We start from the raw sequence: 16,653 nt of genomic DNA, 5'->3' as shown, positions 1-16,653 counted from the left end.
GGGACTCATTTTCACTTAGGCCCGAATTCCTATAAACCAAAAACAAGTTAAACTTGATCATAAAGATGAACAAGAACTTTATTGGGGTCAACTACTCCTTGCTGAAAGGAAGCCCATGATGTTTTCTTTGGAACTTTCCTTCTTTCACTGCTCTTTCACTGCCTCTCATGAAAGTGCCACGGTTTCCCCACACATGCTGCTGGCGCTATAAGGCACATTCACACCTGGCATCAAAGGGAGCAAAAGTGGCTACACCTATTGTAAACTTACTTGCTTCACCGTTTGAGCAGTCTGAAAAACGCGCCGCGAAGTCAATACATAAAAAATCTGTCCAGGGGAATTCACACTGAAGAATCCAAGCGAAAATGCCAAAACAGCCGCAAAAACAAGTCCGCCCCCATAAAAAATGTACACATTCGTTCTAGCCCTCGCATACATGTCACAGCTTGAGAATTCATTCCCCAGCATTGAAATCTATATTGAGTTCTAGTCATGCATGCGAAGTACTAAAAAGAAACAGTTTACACCTTTACAAACATTGTTTATATGGGTACACTACAAGAAACGACACGAGCGGATGCACCGCCAGTGGCAGCGACGAATTCAGCCAGCAGAGCAAAAGCGGGACATGTTAGGGCATACCGGCTCACTGCTGCTGCCCCTTCTCCTACTTCCGGTCCGTGTTCGCAGCGTAATTCAAACCAGACTTCCAATGAAACGAGTCCTTCTCAAGGCCGTGGTCTTTGTTGTGCTGCGCGGGTAGTTCACGATTGCGCCGACGCGAGCCACCACCGATGCCTTTGACACCATTTTGAATACACAGCTGGTCGTTTACACCACGTGGTTTGAGAGCTAGTGCAGCCTCTGTAGCCAACGTCTTAGGAGAAAGGCAATCCACTATCACTTGACAGCAAAATTTGTCTCCGACCAATTTTTTCTCGTCGGCCTCGCGGGATTATTTTCAGGCCATTTTTCCGGCAGCAAAGCAAGAAAAATTCTGGTGAGTTTTGCCCCATTTGCTCCCTTCGAGAACAAGTGTAAACAAATGGGCTTTTCTCCCACAGACAAGCCGTGTTGGCCCGCTCGCGTGCAGCACTCGATCACGCATTCATATCATCTGCGATGCCTGGAAAAACCGATCGGATAACACTGAATCCCGGCGTACTTTATATATTGTAGTCCACCCGAAGCAAACTTCAAACTCGTATCATCGCGAAGTTTGCATCAATCATAATCGTATCATCGAAACTGTATTATAAGGCTGACAGGTCTACAACTGCTCAATGAAGACATTCGAGGTGCCCAGACTTCAATGGGAGAAAAACAGGCTTTTTGACAACCCTCCCAATACAACCCTCCTAATAAGGTATTAATGTATGTGAAACATTACATGACAAGCTTTCTGCAAGCTTACTTCACGTGCAGATCGAACGTCGTTTATATGCTTCTTTAAGAATCCAAATACAGAGCCACTTCCCCCTCCTCTTTTTCAGCCACAAACTATGCAGGTTGCATGTTTCTTCTGCAGACGAAAATTCCTATGCACATAATATACAAGAGTCAATACAACAACACTTCACACATATGCCAACAAATAATGCTTCACACCTTAATAGGTCCTAAAAATTTCAGTCAACTTTTTCACACGCAGGCACAGCATGACAAAATTTTGATTTCGCAGAGTGTCGTTATAGCCACTAGTCAGCCCGATAAATCACTGATGTAGAACTCTAGCACCAATAATTCTTTTCTGAACTAAATGTATGTACTGCTTTCTGTTAGCTATTCATGGCCGCACTACAAAACTGGACTGCCCAACCAGACTAAGCTTGTTTGCGATTTTTACTGGTATTCTTAATGAATGTGCAACATAATGTCCAAGGAGATCATGCGCAACATGTTATCACATAAAAAAATCATAGATTCTTCATTGGTGAAGTTCTATGAGCACCTAAGCATAACACTGAATTTTAATTATGCTATTTATGTTTGTTTTCATTTCCTATGTTTACCCAATTATTCCTCGCATATTACGAAAAAAAAATGGCTAATAAGCAGAGCTTGCACCATAGCTGTTCATGCACAAGACACCATAAAAAAGCTAAAACTGTGGAATTCATTGTTGGTCTTGCTTTATTATAAAATATTTGGCTGAAGTTCACTCAGTTTTACTTTTAATAATGCTTAGGCCCTGTTTGTGGCAGGCAAGTGTTCATGAATACAATCATGTACTGTATTCAATTTTACAGCATTTTTTTAAATCAAGCAGTGCAAATGAAAAAAATATACAATAAAAATTTCATAACCAAGTCTTGGCTAATCAGTACTTTAATTTAAAATTTTTTCAATGTCGCTCCCGGCCGTGTCTGATAATTGCCAGTAATTTTCTCATGTCAAGTTTGTTGGCTGCCAACAAATAAAAAGCAAATAACCCTCTCAAACAAAGACAAATTGCCAGACAAAAACCTGCTTACATTTAGTAACTTGATACTCATTTCCTAAAATACAGTCATCAAAAGACACCAATGAACTTGGAATGCGGGGTGCATTTGAAAGTATGGTTGCTAGAGAGACGCACCAATGCGTTCGAAATAAAAGATTCCAGCAACTACTCACCGCTAGGAAAACTTTGTGCTGCAGTAGATTCTGAAGCTTCCTGGTAACGAAATCGGGATTGCATAAACCAGCGATTGTGCAGACTTGGTCTGGGTCCTGGAAGTTTATGAGAAAAAAAAGTACATGTGCTTCTCTTTGACACAATAGGTTTCTGGTCAGACACTAGGCAATCATACAATAATAAAATCAACATTTAAAACTAGAAAAGGTGTAGCAGCTGCAACTTGGGACAACAACTGCAATGAGTGCATTGGCCATACAGGCAAGTTGCACAATTTATTTCCATTCTGACAAAAAAAAATTAGATTTGTCCATTAGCAATGGTGCAAAAATTGCATCCCTTTTCAAATTATTTCAGGGCATATTTTTCGTCTTTACATTCTCCATGATTTGTTCTTCCCACTCTTTTTACTTCATGTTTTGTTGTTGCCCTACACCACATATGCCCAGAAAGGCAAAATGTAAGCTTAATATTAAAGTCATATCGAAGACACCCAAAAAATTTGCCATGTGCTCATGTGTACTCACAGACAACTTTCTTTGACAGCCAAGGGAAAGCTACTGATGCAACGTGCAGGTATTAGACTGTTTCTTGGAAATGAGTGCAAATTGAAAGGGTCATTTTTCCTTTTTGACACAATATTGATGAGAACAGGCAATGATGGCAAGGAAAGTATCGGGGATGTTATAAAAATAATTGTAATGTGAATGTGAAGGAAGAAAAGTGGCGAAAAGATAACTTGCCGCTAGCAGGGACCGAACCCCCAAATAACTAGTTCCCTGCTCTACCTTCTGAGCTACAACGGCGTTCATTTCTCCATCCACTTTATCGGCTATTTGCAGTAAAAACGTGGGAGTGTCAGCTAGCGCTGCTAGTTGCCGTGACGACAAGTGTGGATCACTTTCTTGGTGCCTGTTCGCAAAACAGCGTTCTACATGCAAGTGTTCCAGGCACAAAAAGAGTGCTTCACACTCGCCGTCATAGTAACCAGTGGCACTGACTTGCACTTTCACATTTAAGTGCACATATATTCCCTATAAAGTTGACAGAGATGATCCCGATTGTGGCTCAATTGATAGAACATTGGACGCGTTAATCAAAGGTTGCAGGTTTGGTAACTGCCAGTGGCAAGTTATCTTTTCGTCCACTTTTTTTTTTTTCTTCCCATTTACTTTACAATTCTAGTAACATCGCCTATACTTTCCTTGGTATCATTGTCTGTTAGTTTTTATTAAAATATTTATAGAGTTTCATTGGTTTGAGCTTACAGCAGTAACAAAGGCACCCTGTAACACAGCCTCTGTAGCTTCTCCTTTCATTACTACACAGAGTTAAGCTGTCCACAACAAGTAACTACTATCAGTGTTGACCCACTTACCATCCTCGAAACAAGGATGTCGATTAGATCAGGAATGAAACTGTCAACCATTTCCTTGCACTGAAACGTGAAAGAAAAAGATTTAGAAAGGAGACATGCAAAGCAGTAACAAACAGCACCAACCATTTCGCTAATAAATCCAATTGGTATGAGAGCACAGCTGCCTTCAAGCACTTCCCTTAGCTCCTCCTGTCAGAGAAATGCAATAGTGTTTCAGCAGAGTTAGCATGCAAATGGTTTCTGCATCCACATAGGTCTAAAAAGAAAAATAACCCCACCTGAGTTTCATTGCTAAGGAGCTGGTCTCTTGCTTCTTTAACCATTTCCTTGCATATGTTGCACACACTGCTCTGTAAATGAAGCAATAATTGCCAGGTTCAAATGCTGCCAATGACTAAAGTCTATAAAGTTACCTTGTCCATGGGGACTTCGAGCCTTTCCCAAATCATCTCTATGCAGGGTTTCACAGTTTTGCATGATGACGCTACCCACAGATCTTGGCATGATGTGCTCAATGTCTGGCAAACTTTGTCCGTTGGCTTGGCTATGGGGACTGCAGTGCTTACTAAAATCAGAAAATAAGAAAAATATTCACTCCACAATCTTTTTTAAAGCCCAATATGCCAACTGTGACAAAAACAAAGTGAACTGCAAATAAAACACAACAAATGCTATAAAATAACTAAAATGTTACGAGAGCAATATAGCCCAAGCTACAATAAACAATCTGCGTTTTATGTTCAGTTTGAAAAAAATATATATAGAAAAGGCCAGTTCTATTATGTGATATTAATAAGTAAAAAAAGTGCTAGATCCACATTTCTGAATGTTCTGTAACAAAACCAAGTTTCAGATCAAGATGCCAAATTAAACCCGAACCGATATTCTGGGTTTCACAAAAAAATAAAAGCTTTGGGCACGAGGACATGCAGTGTCATTATCTGTCAGTAATGAACCTTCGCAGGAGTCAGTTCCAGCCTTTCTTTTTATTATTCATATCACTATATTTATTTAACTTGTCTTCTGTTGATACACTTATTTTCTCTTTTATGATAAGTTGTGAAATCTAGCATAATTTTGCCTATTGAAATGAAAAATAAAAAAATATTTCCCCAGAAACAGAAATTTCAACAAAGCTAAAAATCCTTCCCTAATAAAATTTGCAAAAATATTCTCAAGTTAAAATTGTGAATTCCACACTAACAACCCCTCAAAATATGTCAGGTACACCTTCACTGGTTATTTGTATCAATTATACAGTTGCGGTAAAAGAATGTTGTTATCTGAATAATACCACTTATTATTCAATCAATATCAACAAGCTTGCAGTTATATTCTTTATGATATTTTCAACATTTCAAACACTGAACTGTGCACTAGATGTAGCTATGACATACTCCTCTTAACTTTATCAATTTCAACCCAATTGCACTTGAGGCATAACACTGCCATGTCACATGTGGTAGAGTAGGCTGTTAACACATGTGTTTATATATAAAATTCTGTAAAGTGTTTTGTTACCAAGCAGGCTTGATGAAACTTTTCATTCTGCTTCATTTCAACTGATATTTGGCAGTCCTTTTTCTTTAAGTTAATATTTTAATTTGGCCTGGCTTGAAAATTTCACTCTTCAATCTCTTCCGTATGAAATTCTACTTTTTGCCCATTCTCAGTGATTATTAATAGAAATAAAATGCGAGAAAGAGAGCCCATAGATAAACACACGGAAAAGCTACAAATTCTTGTCATGAAGTACAGTGCTGATAAGATCGTTGTATTTACGAGTATGCCTGCACATTCAAGCAGCAGCACACAGAAACCTTGCGAAGGAAACTGTTCCCAACATGAGCAGCCAATGAAGGATTGACATGCAAGCATGATAGTAAGTTAAGCATTTTGACATAATTATCAGATTGGTAGGATTAATCAGGGGAGTCATATTGCTTATTGAAACAATTCAAAAGTCATAATTATAAACATGACAGTACAAGATGACACCATGCAAAAACAACAATTAAACAAGCCCTCCTCTGTCAGCGAGGTAAGAAAGTGTCCGTGTCCATATGCCAATACAAGGAACTAAAAATAGGCAGCCCTTTACCCAGCACCAATACCATAAAACCAATCATCACATGGCAAAGTGTTCAGCTAACTCAAACAAAAAGTAAACACTAGCACTCACTACCAAGAGAGCTTTATTTGCAGAATGTCGACTTTTGGAAAAAAATTGCATGTAGTTAAAACAAACAAAAAAGCGTGATCTACATATAGGCAAAACTGGCTTGTTTCCTCAGCTTGCCATAGTACAGTAACAGAGATATCTGGCAGAGTCTCTCTCATGGTCTACTGCACTTGTACTTCATACACTCGGAAAATGTAAAGAGCTGTGTTCACTTCGCATTTTCGCTAAGCATTAACCACGGAGCCTTAAGTCATGTGCAAACAGCATTGCTGTAAAACAACAAAAGAATCCCTCGGAGGTAGCATTATGCTTGTTGGGTCAGTAAGTGAAGGCTGCATTCCACTTTCTGATGCTTGCTGCATAAGCACTGCGCATGTGCCCACTAGCATTGTCTCCGAGCAGCTGTGTGCAATTCACAACGATGCACGCATCCCAAGCAGAGCAGGCTGTTAACAAAGTTGAAGTTCTCTAATAGTAAATGCATTTTTACTTCTAACCATGGCTAAAGAGAAGGTTAATAAGCACAAGCTGAAGCTATGGCAGTAATCAGAAGAGTCAAGAAGCAGCAAATTGCCCAAATGGTCATTCATGCCATTATAACTTACATTTACTGCTCATAAGCAACTGTAGTTTCATAATCAGCTAACAATATAAAGCACTGCACATACTTCTTGATGTACATTGTCAATTTTTATGAAAGGGAACACGTGGCCTGTGCGCTCAAGTGGAAGCGAGAGCAACCACAGCCTCTTTTCGCGGTGAGCAAGGCAACCATTCAATGCTGATATGGAACCAGGACAAGATACCACCACCTCCCCCTTATCAAGGTGAATAATGCAAGAGGCCGGTAATTGCCCTGAAGAGGGAGGGAGTTCCATATCAGCAATGAATGGTAGCTTTTCTTGATGGGAAAAGAGGCTGTGGTTGCTCTCGCTGCCACTTGAACGCGCTGCCAACAGCCACCGGAGTGCGCAGGCCAGGTGTTTCTGTGTTCCCTTTCATAAAAATTGACACTGGACAACTGGACTAACAGGAATACAGAAGGCGTGCTATGCTTTCTCCCCAACAATGTAATAGAAAAGAGCATCATATGGGGTACATGTGATGCATGAAGACACAGAAGCAGAAATATGTCCAATACCCTCGACACACAGGCCCTAGTCAACTTGCTAAATACAGAGAGACAATAGTTTTAAATATGCCTGATCTACAAGGAGTTGTGGTTGTGTCGCACTGTAATAAGTTCTTAACAGGCAATGCAAGCCCTCATTCAGCACTATTTACTTCTTTTCCGCTCATTTCACTTGGAATTAAACTTTTTTTGTGTTAATACTAGCTAACCAATATAAATATTGCTATGTCATATTGCATGTCATCAATATTGCGTGTCATATCCCTTTCCAGCAAAAGGTCAAACATGCTACTACAAATACTTCGATTGATTGATTGATATGTGGGATTTGACGTCCCAGAACCATCATTAGACTATGAGAAACGCCGTAGTGGAGGGCTGCGGAAATTTCGACCACCGCTGCAGCCAAGATTTGATCCCGCGACCTGCAGGTCAGCTTCATAGTTATCTTAAAGTTCTCGAAGTGTGCTTGCTGGTTCAATAAACTTAAGCATATTGACAGCAGCTATCAATAGCACTTCTGCATCCTGATCCCTACTGACAAAGTGATAGTGACTAAAGCTGAATTGAAATCAAGCTTGCTGGGAAATAAAAGGAGTAATTTTCTGTCTCTATTAAAATGTCCAGAAATCGCCTCAAGCATGTTTGCTTAGACACAGGTATCAAATTTTCCAAGAGCAACTGAAAATTGCCAAAATGTATTGTGTTTAAAAGACACACGTATGAAATTTTCCGAGAGCAACTGAAAATTGCCAAAATGTATTGTGTTTAAATAGATGGCTTGTGGTGGCTTGGAAACACCAGCAAATGTGAAGGACAAGCAAAAATGCCAACGTATCACCCCAAAAGATCAAGGATGAAACTTTCACTGATTTTCAGTTGTCAGTGTGCCTTGTGACTGTATAGATGTCTTCTTGCTTGTTCTTTGTGTTGTCCGACATGAATTGAAATATGATTAAAGGTTGCTGTCAATTCCCCCAAGTTCGGCAAGTTGGCACAAGCTAGAACATCATACTCATTAAGTTAAAATGTAGCTTTCGAAAAATAATGCTGCGTGTGCATGCGTATAATATTTATATATATATATATTTTTTTTTCTTTTAGGCAATATTTGTTTTATAATAATTCTATAATAATAAGGCTACTGTTTTCGTGCATGAGCTTTACACCACATGGAAATACTTTACTCTAGCTATAGCAACACTGTTGAGACTCATTAACAAACCCTCTTATCTTCATCACCTCCTCGTGACAGGTACTTTCAATCTGACATAACAAAATTACACGCTTACCAGGTGCAACCTGTTCTGGTATAACCCCTAAAATTCAAATATAAATATTTCTAATCAACAGCAACTATTGTTTTTTATTTAGGTGTTTATACCATAAATTGGCACACACTACAACTTCCTAATATAGATGACTGCCCTCAAGGCAATAACTGAAGAGGAAACAAGTTTTTGATCATTGGAGCAAGGTGCTTCCATCTCAATACAGGATTAGTGTGAGAGAACATGAACCTTACTGCATGAAATTTCAATTTAAAAAATCTGTTATATGTAAAAAAAACACCCCACATAAGTACTTTCAATAAAAGTTGCATGCTTTTTTACTGTGTCACAGACAAACTTATAAATATGTATAATGTATGTCTTTGTCGGTGACAAATTTAGTGATTCTTCATTTGGAAAAGATTAAGCACATTTAACATCTGTATGAGCAATGATTTAGCTGTTTTCTTTATAAGAATGTACAGCAAAGAGCCAACTGAAAAAGAAAAGAATTTTTTTTTAGTTTAATAAAAACACAACAACACATACCATTCCTGAAAATTTAAAACCAAAGTATGTCTCAATTAAGTCACAAATATCTTTTGGTCATTAAAAATCACTTCAGCATAAAAGTGTCAAATATATGTGACAGCGAAAGAGAGTAAGTAATTACAGGCAGCTGTTTCGTGTAATTTCAAAACCTTATTATAAGCTCTCATGCTGAAGAGAAGCCCAAATATACAAAACCAAACACTTCTTCAGTGCCACTTGTCTTTTCAGCGTAAAGCTATTATAAAAAACTTAAAAACACAAAAATACATACCATTCCTGAAAATTTAAAGCAAAAGTACATCTTAATTTATAAATTCTGACTAAGCAAAATCGTTCAGCAGAAAGGCAACAATTTCACTTTAAAATAACAGTGATGCCACTAAAGGACAGCCAAGGTGAAGGGGAGTAGTAGCCAGCCATCACAGTGGCTTTTAGCAAAAAAAGTTAAAATGCAGACAGAAAGAAACAATCACTGATGCAACAAGAAAATGAATGTTCTTTATGAAGAACCACTGAACTCGTATGCAGAAAGTTTATTTTTTTTTACAACCTTCTTGATTTTTCCAACATACTGATACATGCAGGTGCAAAACAGATAAAGAAGCTTGAACTTTTCAAGATAATTTTTCTGCAATCAAGAAAATGCACTCCACACCTTAGCTTGAATGTATGTGTGGAACATATGTAGCGTACTCAGAAAACACTTAGCTTCTGAGAAATTTACTCGACGTAAACTACTGTCAGAAAAAAAAGCATGCACTACTGTCTACATACTGCTACAAGAAAACTGTTTGTTTTTAGCTTCATTCTGTCTACCGGTCTTGACCTGGGTGGAACCTCCTAATCGATTGGCGGGACTTTCGGCACCACTTTCTCTCTCCTCAGGACGTTAATAAACTTCCTACTCACTCACTAGCTACATAAGTATTTAACTTAAGAGATCCTCCTGCCCGATTCTTGGCCCACCCCCTTAGTGCACGAGCGTTGTCAGTGTAAGGACATGATCATCATCAAGAATACCCCAACATCTATATTGCATTTTCTCTCAAATGCACACTTAGCCAACATGAACATAACTGGTAGCACGTATTCAATGAGAAGTGACTTGGAATGTGTGAAATAGCTTCCTAAGTCCTCGGCAGCCGTTGCACAAAAGACGTATCTGGCACAAACGTTTACACTAAGCAGCGTTGCCTTCATCAGGGTAATAATTTGTCTCGACAGATTGTTGCCCCGACGAAGACATATCACCTCGCTGAAACAATCGCTTCAGGGACATTGTTTGTTCGACTACTGTTCATCTCCTCAAGTCAATCACTAACCAAGTTTACATTTTTTTTTTATCTTTAGCCTGAAAAACCATGCAAGCGGCACCTGAAGGGCACACAGACAATGCACTCCACACAACCTGTCAACGTGGTTTGAATTAAATAACCATTACCCGATTTCTGCTGATGCAGACTCAAGATCACTGGACGGGCCATGGCAACAAAAAGAGAAAAAAAAAAGCATTTTCATACCGTAGCGATACGCCGACATAACACGCAATGCGTTAATTTAAAAAGCAACTTTCACACGCCAACGTTATCAAACACACAGAAGCAGCAATGAGCTTCCACTGCGGCATCACAATGAATGAATTTTGATCGATCCTGAATGAAATTTTTCGAAAACAACTTTAATCAAACACACACCTGCCACCCCGATCGCACAAACGCTCTCAACGAGTGTCATTAATTACAACACTGTCAATCACATTTGAATGGATCGTGCCAACACACCCATTATGATGTGCACGTGTGGGTCTTGCCATTAGCATGTGCTTTCCAATTTATAGCAGTCTTAACTGCGAATGCAAGTTTTGAAAAAAACAACTTCAGTGTACTTAATCAAAATACAATGCAGAAAAATATATTTGAAAGAGAGCAAAGCAAGAACTCGGAAAGCGTGAAACAAAAGGCTGCATTGACAACTAAAGACAGCGTTGACAGTCGCTGCATACTCACAGCAAATTATGCTCGCCGCGAAGAGCACCCTCGCGAACATTTTGCAGCAAAGTCGAGTGCCAGCTTCAGCTCGAAGTACACTGCTGCACAGCCGTTCACACAAAGAAAACAAGGCGAACTGCTTGCAAGAGCACGCGAGATAGCTCTTTTCACGCGATCTGCGGAATCACGATCATATGATCCGCGACTTCGACGCCACCACACGCTTCTTTCGTCAATCCGAACAAGCTCAGACACTCCCTAAATTCCCTAGGATATTCTTCTCTTGATGTTCTACCGCGGGAGCGGGAGACTTGAAATACCAAATAATGGACACGTGAACTCTAGTCGCATTAAACGCACGTTGAATGTACAAAATATGATGGAATATAAAAAAGAACTTCATAATCATCTCCTCGGTAACCATTGATAGTCCCTGTGTTGAACCATTGTTTTCGAAGCCTTTAAGTTCGAAGCATTTATTTACGTGCAAGCACTTTTCTATCTATCTAGCCCCTTACATCTGAGTGCTTTCGTGACCTACCCCTTGACTTGGCATGAACCAAAGCTAGTATGTGAGGGTCAGATTGTTTGACAACTATGGCACGCTGGTCAATACATAAATAATGTAACAATCCTGTCGCGTACGACGTCAAACACTATCCGCCAGACAATGGCACACACCCAAGGACATATGCCACTGCTATGCGGGTATGTACCACAGGTCATTGAAACTTAGTACCTACCCAGGAACACCGAGAAATCAAATGGGTAATTTTAACACGTGAGCGTTAAGAAAAAGCTGACATTGACTGCAGCGCTGACACGGCGAATGCAAAGAATAAATGTCAGGGTTCCAGCAGGAATCGAACCCCAGCATTCTGCGTGCCAATCGAGTATTCTACCACAGAACCAAGCCATGTCTCGTAACTACTTTTAAAATAGACCCTAACGTCTTTGAAACGTTAACTGCGGTTGCAGTGCTGGCTATCCCATTTTATAAACAAACACATATGATACAGCCGTAACGTGGGGTTCACGTCAATTGTAGTTAGGTGTCATCCGCTGAAATTGATTTATGTAGCAGTGTCTGGGGATACCTTCCTCGCGAGCACCAGAGGCACCAGCGCTTCTTTTCAGCTTATCACTTCTGGCGTTGCTAATACTCATGCTCCTGTTGGCATCATTGCGCAAGTACAAACAACTGGTCAAATAAACATATGCAACTGTTCAGCATATGTCTATGAGTTCAACATTTGTACATATATTGAGCGTCATTCCATACTGGGTCGCTCCATAAAAAAAAATTACAACATGGTCACCTTTCCTCCGCAAGCTTCGAATAACGTCAATTAGACAGTTTCCACGACTGTTTATTCATCCACTAGCATGCTGTCCCTTTTGCCCAAATACCAACCTTACTAACTCAGTTGGCTTTGGTATTGTGCAACTCAAGGTCGCATATTCGATTCCAGATTATGGTGGCCTAATTTCGATGGTGGCGAAATGCAGTAACACCCATGTCTTTTAGATTCATCGCACGTTAAAGACTGCCCAGGGGTCAAAATATATCAGGAATCCCCCTAAGTATGTCACATAAACGTAGCGTTGTTTGTTCACGTACATAAAAGCCTCGAAAATTTTCACTGTGACGAGACTTCTTTAGAGAATGTACAACATGAAGTTGCCAAGTTCGTTTGTTTCTTCTTTTTTTTTTGGTACCAAAATACCTCGCTGCTACGTGGAGGGGGGGGGGGCGATTTTGTGCAGAATCCGCGTCATTCATGCATATGCGTATACTTTAAATATCATTGCCCAAAAAGCAGTGGCCGATTCATGGAGGGTGTGTGGGAGGGGGCGGTCGTTCGCTCATAAGCCGCTGACAGGAGAAGTCTTGTTATGGACTGTATCAGTGGCATACCACATGGGGGGGGGGGGGGGGTTAAGGTGGTGGTGCGTCGTGGCTCCCTTAGTAGTTAGGCTGGGGGGGGGGGCACCCTTTTCAAGCGCCCCCTCCCCCCCTTACGATTTATGTTCCAAATACAATATTTGAATTTTTTGTCAGTCATGGACAACGCACTTTCCTTAAAACCAACTCGAAAATCCGAAGCCCTTCTAATGAACGAAAACTGATTACTTTTAGCCGGTACACACGACAGAGTATACCTTTACGAGTTAGCACAAAAATTCCTACCATTCTTATTGCATACTATAACCAGAATGACGAGCTGCAAAATGTTACAGCCTGCCTATAGGAGTTTCTGTTATAAACTAACCTCACCGTGCGAAGTCGCTTACGTATACTATTGGCTGCTCAGTGCAGCTTTTTTTCTGACCGGACACCAACGCTTATGCGCATTTCCTTACTATTATTATTATTATTATTATTATTATTATTATTATTATTATTATTATTATTATTATTATTATTATTATTATTATTATTATTATTAAAACCTCATTTCTGCGTGCTGCACAAAGACCTCATGGTTGTTTGCGGGCACGTGCAATAAATGAGTGATTGATTGATTTATTGGTTATTATATCTTGTGAATGCTTAATGTGATTTCATACGGACAATAATAATACGTGGGGTTTAACGTCCCGAAATCACGATATGATTACGAAGGATGCCATGGTGGAGATCTCCGAAAATTTCGACCATCGTATACTGGCATCGCACAGTACACGCGCCTCTATCCGTTTCGCCTCCATCGGAATGCAACCGCCGGGATCGAATCCACGACCTTGGGGTCGGCAGGAGGGTACCCAAACCGCTAATACACTGCTGCGGAAGACCTCTGATAAAAAATAGGCCGTACTTATTTAAAAAATTAAATGCTGCGCCTTGTGATCGTAGTAACGCCTGGCGTATGTACATCGCGTTGTACGCAGGGCCCATTGTGTAAAACGAATGAATGAAATGTATATACAAAAATTTGGCAGATCCCACGCCTTGTGGAAATCAGTTTCATGTGAAGCAATTGGTGAACAGTTTTCTATGCTACGTTATTATTATTTTTTCTTCTTTAGACCAAGCCTTGCGAGATTGATCAACGTGGTTTTTTAAGTGTAGCAGTTGTTTACTTACCAGGAACATCGACTACACTGGCGTTCAAATGGAACCTTTGATCTGGCGTAAATACAATACTTTCGTTAGACTACAGAAAGCAGTAGTATCTAAACGCAGTGCACTTTATGGTATCATAATGTGAATAATACACGCAACTTTTGTTAGCGTATTCCTGCGGGGTCTAGAAACGGTTGGATGTAGCTTGCTGGATCACAGGAACACAAATATAATGTTCATTAGACAATTCTAAGAGGGAAGCCACTGCTGCAACCACAATTGACCACCAACAATACGCCCGGGTGTTTTCAAGGGCAGCTTCTAGACCTGTTGAGGCTCAGTGGTAGAACACTTTCACTTTATTTCCTTAAAAGCCCCCCACGGGGGGGGGGGGGGGCATAACATAAGGGGTGGGTGTACAGTAAGGATACATGATACATGACCATTCAGGATGAGAGGTGCACTTTTACAGCATCAATGAAAGCATCTGGGTTGGTGGTGGCAACGATGGCGTACGGATATGTCGTAGAAACCTGTATTATATGCGAAACGCTTGGGCTCTATTCCTGATGGGATACTGATCTTTATTCTTTGCATTCGTCGAGTGAACGCTCCGAATCTCAGCTTTTTTGTTTCCTTTCGCATTTAAATTATCGAAGTCAGTTCTCGTCATTACTGCGTAAATATCAACTGTCGATCTCCTGTGGCGCATAACAGCATACCACAGCCCGTGGTACACGGCCAGGTATGGGCCACGTTTCCGCAAGAAAGGGTTTGACTAAGTACGCGACGGGACTTCCGCGCTATCCACGTCATGACCTGACAGCCGTATTAGTCAAACACCAAGTAATGGAGGCATTCACGAGAGCATAGACGCATGGGCGGCTAGATAGATAGATAGATAGATAGATAGATAGATAGATAGATAGATAGATAGATAGATAGATAGATAGATAGATAGATAGATAGATAGATAGATAGATAGATAGATAGATAGATAGATAGATAGATAGATAGATAGATAGATAGATAGATAGATAGATAGATAGATAGATAGATAGATAGATAGATAGATAGATAGATAGATAGATAGATAGATAGATAGATAGATAGATAGATAGATAGATAGATAGATAGATAGATAGATAGATAGATAATAGTTCTTATAGTACGCTTAGAAATGGTTAGCATTGAAAACAAAAAAAACATAAATGGCCTCAAACAACCTCTTTAAATGAAAAGAACGAGCACGTTCTTCTCTCGTGGAGCTCCCGCTTTTTCGGAGTCTATTTATGTGGCGTCATGTGGAAATAATTATTCCTGTTCCATGTACGAGGAATATCGGTTGTCAATTGTCTCCCACCACGCTTTGTCACGTCTTCCCACGCCCGTTCAGCCCTATCTCGTATGACTGGCATGCGTAATCAACAGATTTCATTTTGTTATCTCCACTGCACGAGCAGAAATAACTTGTACACGGAAAGAGCAAAATGCTGATAGGCTCAACTCTTAGTGCTGACAATGTCCTCGTGTTTTGTGAATAAATAAGGGACGAGGAGCCACGATCTTCTTTAGTATATATATATATATATATATATATATATTGTTTATTGAAAAATCCTTACAGGCCCTTTACAGGGCATTGAGTAAGGGGGGTAATTAATGAAGTTTTACAGATCAGACAAAATAATTCACAAAGCGTATCACAAAGCGTATTCACAAATGATTCACAAAGCGTATCAGCACAATGAATATATGACGCGGATTGCAATGTAAGTTGAAGTTAACAGGCGATAACGAGAAAAAAGAAAAGGCGATTTCATAGTGCACACATGACAGTGGGAACTGAATACAGTCATTATAGCATATGAAGGCGACATCAACCAAAGATAGCCAGCTGGCTTTACCTCAACGACGTGCCGTTATTTGTTTATAAGTTGCAGAACATACAATAGAAAAAGCACCAAAAAACGCAGAACCTATGCCCATATACAGAAAACATTTCCAGTGTGCAACAACCATAATCGGGCACAAAATCTGACACGTGCAGAACAGTGGCAAGTCTATTGTGAGAAGAGAGTAAGCAGCAACTGACGGAAAGAATTATTGTCTGATACAGATGCGATGTTATCTGGAAGACCATTCCACAAACGTATGGCGCGAGGAAGAGCAGATGAGTTGAATGAATCAGTTGCCCCGTATAATCGCTTGAAACTGAAGTGATTATGCAACCTACGTGAAGTAATGGAAGGAACATCGAGGTGGAGTGGGAGGGGTCTGTTGGTGTACACGTATTTGTGAAAGAGGCAAAGAAGGGAAATGTCGCGACGAGTGCTCAGGGGTTGAAGAGAAAGATTGTTTTTAATTTGCGTTATGCTGCTGTGATAGTCATGATTGCGTGAAATGAAACGGGCCGCCCTATTCTGAATAGCCTCAAGCACGTTAATTAAGTAGTTGTGATAAGGG

The 16,653-nt window shown here is 40.1% G+C and overlaps 1 protein-coding gene across 1 annotated transcript in view; it reads right to left on the bottom strand.

Annotated features, from left to right (window-relative positions):
• The window catches only part of Sap-r (prosaposin), a 207,916-nt gene extending 196,608 nt beyond the window's left edge, over positions 1–11,308 (bottom strand). Inside the window, exons 1-6 of the mRNA XM_037418579.2 lie at positions 11,139–11,308; positions 4,409–4,560; positions 4,274–4,345; positions 4,119–4,184; positions 3,996–4,055; positions 2,617–2,712 (exon numbers count right to left, since the gene is read on the bottom strand). Coding sequence (XP_037274476.1) covers positions 2,617–2,712; positions 3,996–4,055; positions 4,119–4,184; positions 4,274–4,345; positions 4,409–4,560; positions 11,139–11,178 — 486 coding nt within the window. The 5' untranslated portion in view covers positions 11,179–11,308. The remainder of the gene's footprint in view (positions 1–2,616; positions 2,713–3,995; positions 4,056–4,118; positions 4,185–4,273; positions 4,346–4,408; positions 4,561–11,138) is intronic.
• Between the last annotated feature and the right edge of the window lie 5,345 nt (positions 11,309–16,653).

The sequence above is a fragment of the Rhipicephalus microplus genome, chromosome X (genome assembly GCF_043290135.1).
Source record: "Rhipicephalus microplus isolate Deutch F79 chromosome X, USDA_Rmic, whole genome shotgun sequence".
Classification (NCBI taxonomy): Eukaryota; Metazoa; Arthropoda; class Arachnida; order Ixodida; family Ixodidae; genus Rhipicephalus; species Rhipicephalus microplus.
This window is presented reverse-complemented; position numbering and strand designations above follow the sequence as displayed.